The 11,596-nt window shown below is 37.8% G+C and overlaps 1 protein-coding gene across 1 annotated transcript; it reads right to left on the bottom strand.

Annotated features, from left to right (window-relative positions):
• Positions 1-8,363: 8,363 nt before the first annotated feature.
• Positions 8,364-11,048, bottom strand: LOC121205029 (uncharacterized). The gene is made up of 5 exons (XM_041075959.1): positions 10,739-11,048; positions 10,009-10,426; positions 9,678-9,885; positions 8,706-9,593; positions 8,364-8,570 (listed from the first exon to the last, which is right to left on the bottom strand). The coding sequence occupies exons 1-5, from the start codon at positions 11,046-11,048 to the stop codon at positions 8,364-8,366; spliced, it is 2,031 nt and encodes a 676-aa protein (XP_040931893.1).
• Positions 11,049-11,596: the final 548 nt, after the last annotated feature.

The raw sequence follows: 11,596 nt of genomic DNA on the forward strand, positions 1-11,596 counted from the left end.
ATTAATTATCAAATGTCTTTAAGGTCGGAAATTAAAAATTTTAAGATGCAATCCTCTTTTAATATTTTTGATTTTTGAAAATTAGGGTTCACTTATATCAAATAAATCAAAATATTACATCCAATAAGTTAGGACAAAATATTTTTAAGATATTTGACACTAAGTTAGCCTTTTTGGAAATCCTTATCTCGAAACGACAAACCGCCACATCCAGTAAGTTAGGACACAACGCTTTGAAATTTCAAGACAGTTGCTCGTATTTTGAAAATTTTAAAAACTTAGAAGGGTACTTGACTATTCGAACTCAACGAGAAAAATTGCAACCCAATAAGTTAGGGCACTACTTTTCTCGAAGCTTCCAAATACCAAGCATTACCTTTTTTATTTTTAAAAACTTTAGAATCTTGTTTTTTAATTAATGTATGAGGAATCACATTATCATTATGGAATAGAATATTGCAATAATAAGTGAATAAAACATGCATTTAAACGATACAATGGCAATAATACAAAGATCATATACTAGATACATACATTACATGACATCATATATATAAAGATATACATAGCATATATTGAAGATGAATAAGCAAAACATACAAACATACATAGTAATAATGAAGAAATGATGCATGATACACAATAAAAAAAATAGTAATATAATACCAATGTACATGTTCATAAAATATAACATCAAATAATAATTATAAAACAACATTTAATACATAAATGATATATACAATATAAAAATATATAAAAGAATTAGTATATATAAAAATATAAAATAAAGTGAGTAATTGTTAATGAAATATACTTATAATACAAATAAAAATATGATATTTAATGATAATTTTAAAATAGTATTTAATATACAATATATAATATATAATAACAAAAATTTACAAAAGAATAATAATTATATATAAAATAAAAATATATTAGTTTTTTTAAAAAATAATATATAAAATAAAAAGTATGTAAAAGAATTTATAAAATAATCATATGATATATAAAAAATATCAGTTTAAAATGAAATAAGACATAATATATAAATAAATGATTAATAATGAAATATGTATATAATATGAGTTAAAAATATAATTTAATAATAATAATTTACAAATTTTAAAATTATAAATAATATAATGAATAATATAAAACATAAATAATATAATAGATAATATACATTATACATAACATATAATAAAAAAAATAAGTAATATATAATAAAAATATAATAAATGTTATATAATAAAATATAATGTAAATATATATAGGAAAATAATATATGATAAACAAAAATTTTTATACAAATATATAAATAGTATTTTTGATAATAATATATGTATAGTTTTTTAAAATAAATAAATTATATATATAAAAAAAACAAAATTTGAAATAATAAAAAAGGGCTAAAATTGAATTTAAATATAATTATAAGCCTAATTTGCAAAATAATAAAAATTCTGGGCCTGATTTGCAAGAATTAAAAACGACAAAGGACTCCCTGGGCAATTTGCCCTAATCCTAAACGACGCCGTTTTCTGGATATTGTTTTAAAAATCACTTATGGGACCAAATTGAAACAAAATTAGAACACTAGGGCTAAATTAAAACTAAAACAAAATCAAACTGAAAATTCAGAAAACACGGGAGGATCAATCGGGTAATTTGCCCATTCTCCAAAAACACGCGGATCCTTCCCGGGTCATGGGTCAACCCGCTGATCCTGGAAGTTTTAGAACGTCACTGTTTTGAGCTTATTAGATTAAGCAAAAACGATGTCGTCTCATTGAGGCTATATAAACTAAGACTTAAGCCACAAATTCATTTTACACCGGGTTTTTTTAAAAAAAGTTGAAAATTCTCTGAAAAGGAGAGAACGGGGAAAGTCCGGCCTTTGGTCTCCGACTATGGTGTAGTACCTGCACACGCGCCACACGCACCGTCGTACACAGTGGTCTGAGGGTTTAAAAAACCTCGTCCTTCCACAGGTAATTCCTTCTCTTTAAAACGTTACGATTTTTTGAAAAAAACGATTCGTGTATTCGTAAAAGAGAAAACAAAGTATGAAGAATAATCACCTTCTGAATATTATTGCAAATGTTTGGTGTACAATGCTTTTGTGGTGTATTTCCCTCTCTCCCCCCTTTTTTACAGATTTAAGAGAAGGCTTTATAGCCTTAATCTACTGTCTATTTTGGAAAAAAATCGAAAGATTTCTTTCCAAACTCTGTTCTAATCTATTTACTGTAATCTTGCTTTGATTTCTTTCCTTTTCTTGCAGGTGACCGCAAGGATCTTGCTCGACCACTAATGTCTGCATGTTGATGGAGCCAATGCGAGATCGTAGCGCGATTCTGGCGTGATTTGAGCATCGATGGTGGCACGATGTCTGATGGTAGATCACGACGCGCTTGGTGGTGACGATAGGGCCGTTGAATCTGCGCGAGATCAAGGGTCGCGTCCCTTAGAGTGCCCGAAGCTTCTAGAATTTCTTTGCGGCGCTGAGTTCCCAGGAAACCCTAGCTTCTGATTTGGAGTCCATGTGTTTGGGGCTCACTGGGCCTGCTAAGATTTGGGTCACGATTTGACTTTGGGTTGGTGTATATGTTGGGCCTCGGGTGTATTTGGGTCGGTCTGTTATGTTTAGATATTGGGCCTTACTATTTGGGCTTTGTAACCTGGACTTTTATGGACTGTTAAATAAATGTTTATTTATTTATTTATTTCTTTTTGTTTTATTTAGGCCCGGTCAAATTTGGGCTACTACAGCTGCCCCTCTTTGCTGATTGCTGTGGAATGGGAATCGAGCAAAGATTTAGAAGACCAAATTTGACCGGTCTTATCATGATCTTTAATCTGCTGCTTGTAAACTTATGACTGTCATGTTGATATCTTCGATCTGCTCTCTGCCGAATGCAGAGATGCCAAATCTGCTTCTTTGATTTGTTCTCTGACAATACACAGATACCAAATCATCTTAGATTTGCTTCAGCATAAGCACACGAAAACTAAATCAGCTATGTCTTCGATTTGCTCCTTGTAAGCATAAGGATACCAAACCATCTTGGATCTGCTTCAGTCTAATCATCTGAAAGTTAGATCTGCTATGTGTCTGCCCTTCGTCGAATATGGAGACGCCAAACTTCGATTTGTTCTCTGACAATACAGAGATGCAAATCATCTTAGATTTGCTTCAACGTAAGCACGTGAAAGCCAAATCAGCTATGTCTTCGATTTGCTCCTTGTAAGCACAAGGATACCAAACCATCTTGGATTTGCTTCAGTATAAACATCTGAAGGTTGGATCTGCTATGTGTCTACCCTCCGTCGAATATGGAGACGCCAAACTTCGATTTGTTCTCTGACAATACAGAGATGCCAAACCATCTTAGATTTGCTTCAACATAAGCACGTGAAAGCCAAATCAGCTATGTCTTCGATTTGCTCCTTGTAAGCACAAGGATGCCAAACCATCTTGGATCGGCTTTAGTATAAACATCTGAAGTCCAGATCTGCTATGCCGTGGCCTATTACCCTACTGCTTAAGGGATTAAAGTGCATCATCTTTGATAACCTCTATCCTAGACGTCACCACTCATTCATTCATTTGTCTTTTCAAAGAATTATTCTTACTCAGCCTGTAGGCCTGTACCCTTCCTCCAATGCTACAATCCATTGAGGATGTCTGTAAGACAATCTTTCCTTAGAATTGAATTGTTGGTTTTGTCCATTTTCCTTTTGGACTGGAAGAAAGAAATTCCTCGAGTTCCTTCATCCCTTACTTACGTGAATTTCTCAAACAATTGTCCTGTTTTAGTTTCTTGTATTATCTAGAAATTCCAGAGTAATGTCCAAAACTTCGTTTGTGAACATATTTAGTTCATCTATCATTATTTCAATGCAACATACTTAAAGAATAATGGAAGATGAATAAACTTTTAAGAATAATTGGATTTGAATGAATTATCGAAAAGATACAAAGGAAATTAATTTGAAAGCCTATCTTTAAGAAGAAATAAAATCTAAAGATAGCAAACAGGATAAAAGTTAGATGCCCAAGATATCGCCGCTTGAGTGTCTATACACCAGCTCCATGAAGACTTTCTTGAGTTCACTATGTGTTTAAAAGATCCAAAGTACTTTGTTGATGCCCCAATATGCAACGTGCTTCATTCTTTATTGAATCAAATATAACAAGATCACTGCGTACTCTTCAAAATTTGAGCTGCCCTTTCGGGTTTTCAACTCACCACCCCTTTGGTTACAAGGTGCCCTTTGCGGGTTTTCACCTTGGCCTCTCTGTTTTTTTTTTAAATTTCAAGGCGCCCTTTGCGGGTTTTCGCCTTGGATTCTCTTCTCCTTTAGACAAAGTATTTTTTAACTGAGTCTGAGTTCACTAGATTGGGTAAATTTTTCCCATCCATTTCCGTTAAGATCAATGCACTGCCAGAGAAGGCTTTCTTCACGACATACGGCCCCTCCCAATTGGGCATCCATTTTCCCCTAAATTCTTTTTGAATAGGAAGGATCTTTTTCAGTACAAGGTCTCCCTCATGGAACTCTCTTGGTCGAACTTTCTTATCATAAGCCCACATCATTCGCTTCTGATACATTTGACCATGTCGAATGGCTCTTAGCCTATTTTCCCCAATCAAGTTCAACTGGTCATATCGGGATTGAACCCATTCAGCTTCATCTAACCTTATCTCCGTCAAAATTCGAAGAGAAGGTATTTCTACTTCAATTGGTAACACTGCTTCCATCCCATAAACTAACGAGAATGGGGTTGCCCTAGTAGAGGTTCTGACAGATGTTCGATAGGCCAGGAGTGCAAATGGTAACTTCTCATGCCAATCTCTATAGGTCTCAGTCATCTTCCCCACTATTTTCTTAATGTTCTTGTTGGTAGCTTCTACCGCCCTATTCATTTTTGGACGATAGGGAGAAGAATTGTGATGCTTGATCTTAAACTGGTCGCAAACCTATGCTATCATTTTGTTGTTCAAGTTCAATGCATTGTCGGATACGATCTTCTCAGGCATTCCATACCGACAAATGATCTCCTTCTTTAATAATCGACTCACAGGTGACTTAGTAACATTCGCATAAGAGGCGGCCTCTACCCATTTTGTAAAGTAGTCAATTACCACAAAGATAAACCGATGTCCGTTCGAGGCTTTCGGTGATATTGGTCCAATGACATCTATCCCTCACATGGAGAAGGGCCATGGAGAAGTCATAACATGCAAAGGTGAATGTGGTGTATGAATTTTGTCCCCATAAATCTGACACTTATGGCATTTCTTGGTATAGTTGATACAGCCCCCTTCCATAGTGGCCTAATAATAGCCAAACCTTATGATTTGTCTTGCCATCATGAACCCATTTGCATGCGTCCACAGCATCGACACATCTCAAGAGTACTTGGTCTTTCCTTCTCTTGTACAGGATATCCCCATCCAAGACATAGTCGCAAGCTATCCTTCTCAAAGTTCTTTTGTCATTTTCATTGACCTGTTCAAGGTATTTAAGATCTCTCACATAACGTAATATATCCTAATACCAAGGGTTATCATCCTTTTCTTCCTTCTCAATGTTGCAACAATGAGCTGGAGCCTCGTAGACGCTCATTTGAATTGATCTCATCTCTTCCTCTTTATTCGCCTTAATCATTAAGGCCAAGGTTGCTAAAGCATCTGCCATTTGATTTTCATATCGTGGGAGATAATTGAAACTGATGTCATCAAACTCCTCAAGTAACCCCAAAACTACCTTTCGATAACTGATCAATTTAGGGTCCCTTGTCTCTCATTCACCTCTAAGCTGATAAATTACCAACGCAGAATCTCCATATACTTCTAGGGTTTTTATACCTCGCTTTATAGCTGCTTGAAGTCCCATGATGCATGCTTCATACTCAGCCATATTGTTCATGCAATCAAAGTGCAACTTCCACGTGAATGGGTAATGATCGCCATTCGGGGATACCAAGACTGCCCCAATTCCATTTCTAACTGCATTAGAAGCCCCATCAAAATTTAGCTTCCAAGAAGAATCTTCGGTTGTTACTATACAGATTAACTCCTCATTTGGAAAATCAAAGTTCAATGGCTCATAATCCTCTAGAGCCCTACTGGCCAAAAAGTTTGCTACCGCACTTCCTTTGATAGCCTTCTGACTTATATAGACTATATCAAACTCTGAAAGCAAAATTTACCATCTCGCCATTCTCCCATTTAGAGCTGTTGACTCCATCATGTATTTCAATGGATCAAGCTTTGAGATGAGCCAAGTGATATGGTATAGCATGTACTGTCTTAATCTCCGAGTTGTCCAAATCAGCGCACAGCACAACTTTTCAATTGGTGGATATCTCATTTCACAGTCAGTGAATTTCTTACTGAGGTAATAAATTGCCTTTTCCTTTTTCCCTGACTCGTCATGCTGCCCAAGCACACATCCCATAGAATTACTGAACACTGACAAGTATAGTATTAATGGTTTATCTGGGCTAGGTGGAGATAATACCGGAGCATTCAACAAATACTGCTTGACCTTTTCAAAAGCATTCTGGCATTCCTCATCCCAAGTACCTTGATTATGCTTTCTGAGGAGGCGAAAGATAGGATCACATTTCTCAGTTAGTTGTGAAATGAACTGAGCGATGTAATTCAACCTTCCTAGGAATCCTCGAACTTCTTTTTAAGTTTGTGGTGGAGGCAATTCTCGTATTGCTCTAACTTTGTCTGAATAAACTTCTATTCCCTTTTCACTGACTACGAAACCCAATAGCTTTCCCGATCTAGCTCCAAAGGTACACTTCACTGGATTGAGCTTCAACTAAAATTTTCTCAATCTCAAGAACAATCTTCTCAAGACCTCAATGTGCTCTTTTTCTGTATGCGACTTGGCAATCATATCATCAACATACACCTTAATATCCTTATGCATCATGTCATGGAATAAGTTTACCATGACCCGTTGGTATGTTGCCCCAGCGTTCTTCAATCCAAATGGCATTACTTTGTAGAAAAAGGTGACCCACAAGGTTATGAAGATGGTTTTATCCATGTCCTCTGGATGCATCTTTATCTGATTATATCCTGAGAAACCATCCATGAAGGAAAACAACGAATATCCTGCTGTGTTGTCCACCAAAGTGTCTATGTGTGGAAGAGGGAAATTATCTTTGGGGCTAGCTTTATTTAAATCTCTGTAATCAACACACATTCGTACCTTCCCGTCTTTCTTAGGAACTAGTACAATGTTAGCTACCAATTCGGAGTACTTTACTTCTTGCAAGAATCCTGCATCGAACTGCTTCTTGACTTCATCCTTTATTTTCAGAACAATATCTGGCCTCATTCTTCACAACTTCTGTTGGGCTGGCTTAAAATCTTGTTTTATTGGGAGACGATGCACCACAACATCAGTATTTAGACCTGACATATCTTGATAAGACCATGTGAAGATATCCTTGAACTTATGTAATAATTCGATCAGCCCTTGCCTTGTGTCCTCGGTAATCAGTGTTCCAATTTTCAACTCCTTCCCTTCCTCTAGGGCTATATTCTCTATTACCTCTTTCTCATGTGGTGTGATTTGTTTCTCCTCCTGTTTTACCATTCTTAACAGATCAAGAGATACATCACAATCTTGAACATCTTCAAAATCCTGAGGTTCCTCTAAACACATGTCTTGCTCGCAAGAGAAATCAGGAGCTGCAGTATTAGTGCTCATATCATTGATATCTAGGGACCTGCGGGGTATGAAAGAATATACGAAGAATGAATGAATCTAAGAATGATTGTTTATGTGCTATGAATAAAATAATAAGAATTGCAAAAATTATTGGTTGATAAAAATGAAACCATATTCGTCCAAATTGATAACATATTTATGTTTTATTAAAATAATAATAAATGAACGTAAGCCTATTTTCACAAATGTAATCTTACTACTCCTAGGCCCTAGAGTAACAGACATGTTTTGAGAATTACTCTGAAAAATTCCTAAAGACTACAGGAAGGTCCTCCGCAGTCCAATTATTTAGAGAGCTCCCTGGTTCGTAAGGGCGAATACCCTCGAGGCTTCCTTGCTCCAATCCCTCATTGTGTACAGCATTAATTTGATGACTTTCTTCTACCAGCAACCCTCCTGACTTAAAGGATTTGAATATAGGTGGGAATGTCATCGGTTCCCACTCTACTTCTCCTCCATTTAAACAGCCTTTCTTCTTGCTTGGCGCTTCTCAATTTCTTACCTCTTGTGCTTATGGTCTGGCTTGAAGCCCAAACCAAAGCGATCCTTCTTCTCAATCAGTTTTGAGATTTGAATCCCTCCTTGCAACCGTCTCCCTAATCCTTTTCCTGGCAATAATCCCTTCCCATAATCATTTGTAGGGCCATCCTTATGGCTCTAGACATTTTGGGTACCAGCACCTCACTTCCTTCCAAAATGAAGGTTGCATTGATGATTTCTAAAGAGTGGAAAGAACACTCAATAGCCTCTTCATTCGTCTCGACGTAAGGGGCCTTGCTAGTGACTGCTGCTATAATGTCTTCCTCCGTATTGATGGTTATTAACCGTCCATCTGTCACTAACTTCAATTTTTGGTGCAATGAGGAGGGCACCACTCCTGCCTAGTGTATCCATGGACTCCCCAATAAACAATTATAGGAGGGCTTGATATCCATCACCAAGAAGTCAACTTTATATGTATTTGGCCCAATTTCCAAAGGGATGTCAATTCGTCCCATCACTTTCCTTTCGGTTCCATCGAAGGCTCTTACCACATTGTGACATGTTTTCATATGCGAACTGTCAATAGGTAATCTGTTCAATGTGAATAATGGAAGGACGTTTAAAGCCGACCCGTTATCAATGAGTACACTTGGAAGCGTGTATCCCTTGCATCGTGTAGTGATGTGCAAGGCTTTGGTTGACCCTATACCTCTGGGTGGGATTTCATCATCATTGAAGTAGATGAAATTGTCAGCACTGATATTATTTACCAACCGGTCCAACTTGTTAACGGATATATCGTGGGTGACATATGTTTCATTAAGTACCTTTAATAATACATCCCAATACACCTCAGAATTCAGAAGTAGGGCTAATACTGATATACGTGCTAGCTGCTTACGCAACTGCTCAACCATACTATACTCGCTATGCCTAAGGAACTTTAGGAACTCCTTAGCCTCCTCCTCCTTCACTGGCTCATTGACGGGTACTTCGGTCTCTTTCTCCTTCTCAACCTCGACACCTTTTGTCTTTGTAGGCTCCACTCTAACGCCCCCTGTATCATAACGTTTCCCACTCCGTGTATGGGAACCTTCATTTTGCATGCCCCTAGACGCACTGGCTATACTCTCCCCCTTAGGTACTGTTACACTGCAATCATAACTCCATGGCACACTCTTGTCATCCTTGTAAGGGAAAGGATTGGGTTTATGGATGACGATCTTGGGCCCGATTTGCGCACCCACTTTATTATTTCCTGGCAAGGAAATAATAATTCTTGATCGGCTAGTTCCTTGTCGTTCATTTTCCAACACACATATTTTTCTTTTGCAAGAACTACCCTAAAAAATCTTTATCTCTTTGTTAACCATAAGGCTTTGCACCATGGTCTTGAACTCTTAACAATTTTGGATCATATGACCCACCTCTCCATGGAATTCACAATAGTTCCCCATTATTTCTCTCCCATTTCCAGAGGTCAACATACCTCTCTTCACCATCTCCTCCCATATTACTTTCATGGGTGTTTTCACCTTAGCAACATCTTCCTTGATTCTTCCTTCCCTAGTTTCATCAATGGCATTCACTCCTTGATTGCCATGATCTGGTAACAGATTTTCAGCATTAGGGGTACTATCGAATTTCACAACCCCCATCTTGATAAGCCTCTCCATGGCTTTCTTGAATCCGGTGCAGTTTTCAATCGAATGCCCCGGTATTCCCGCATGATATTCGCATTTAGCATTTGCATCATACCATTTGGGGTACGGTCGCTGTAGCGGTTTCAAGTGAAATGGAGCAATGGCATGTGCATCGTATAAGCTTTGATAAAGCTCATGATACGTCATAGGAATAGGCGTGAATTGCATCCTTTTCGAATTCTGTCTTGTGCCCGATTCCTGTCTTTGAGTACTTTGTTGCTCAACCGAAGCTGCTTTGGGTTGACCAACTGTGATTGTCCTCGAGTTGAGACTATTCATGTTATTCACCTCGTTGTCCTTTCTCCTTGGGGCTGATCTTTTAGCCGTTTCCCCCTTAATTTTACCGCCCCTTATGGCGTTCTCAATCATCTCTCCTGCTATAACTGTATCCACGAAACTTTTCGTGGTGCTTCCAATCATGTGAGTGATGAACGACGCCATCAAAATGTTGATAAATAACATGGTGATCCTGTCTGGCGTCATATCAGTCACATGGTTGTACTGTTGCATGAAGGCTTGTGCAAGATCTCTCCATGAACTGATTTTTGCACGACTCAACTGATTGTACCACCTAGCGGCTACTCCTACTAAGCTGTCTTAAAAATAATGGATCAATAGTTGATCATTGTTCACATACCCGGTCATTCTTCTACAAAACATTGTTATGTGTGCCTCTGGGCAAGTAGTCCCGTTGTACTTTTCAAACTCCGACATTTTAAATTTGTGAGGAAGCACCAACTCTGGGACCAAACTTAAGTCTTTGGCATCAATCCCATGATGATTACCAGCGCCTTCCAAAACCCTAAACTTCTCCTCCAACAACTTGCAACGATCCTCTAACTGTTTTGAGGATTCGATTGCTATTCTTTCTTTCTCCATCAGATCCAGATCAAGAGTGATAAGGTTGATCGGGCTATCACCCAAATTATTTCCCAACCCAGATGGGAAATTTACGAGGATTCCAGCATCAACCGGCCCATGTTGAGGCCTTACAGTGACAGATGGCCTTCTAGGAGGTCCCTCAGTTTGTAGTGGCACATGAGGCAGAGTAAAACCCGGAGGACGACCTTCATTCTCCTCTTCAGTGATTGCCATGGGAACTTTTCCTTTATCAGTGGTCCTCAGCAGCTGAGCCATTTCAGCCATCATATTCCTCTGAGCCTCTAACATTTGTTCCCTCATGTCATTCTGCATTTTGGCCAACTGCTCTTGCAATTGGTCTTGCATATCCTTTTGCAATTGTTCGAACCTTTGATCCATACTCTTAGTTTTAGTGCGAGTGCCGTAAGGATGTGTGATTTCTAGATTTTCTTTTCTACCTTCTAAAGTAAACTTTAACTAATTAGGGTCTTTCTATAACTTTGAATGCAAACGATGCGATGAAATGCTATGAGATGCAAACGCATGAATGCAAAAAGGGTATCGATTCTGGTTCAATTTCATTTAGAAAACTTTATTTAGAAAAAGAATATCTCTACATATAAGAGGATTACAAATACGCTTTTGCCCTAATGCCCAAAGTTTTAACTCTATCTAATAAAAGGGCTAACTCTCATCCTATATCCGACGACGATCCGTACATCAGACTCAATACATCAGCCCGTATTGCCAAGTCTTGCACATATTCAGCAACCTCTCGAATC

This window comes from Gossypium hirsutum, chromosome A08 (assembly GCF_007990345.1).
Source record: "Gossypium hirsutum isolate 1008001.06 chromosome A08, Gossypium_hirsutum_v2.1, whole genome shotgun sequence".
Classification (NCBI taxonomy): domain Eukaryota; kingdom Viridiplantae; phylum Streptophyta; class Magnoliopsida; order Malvales; family Malvaceae; genus Gossypium; species Gossypium hirsutum.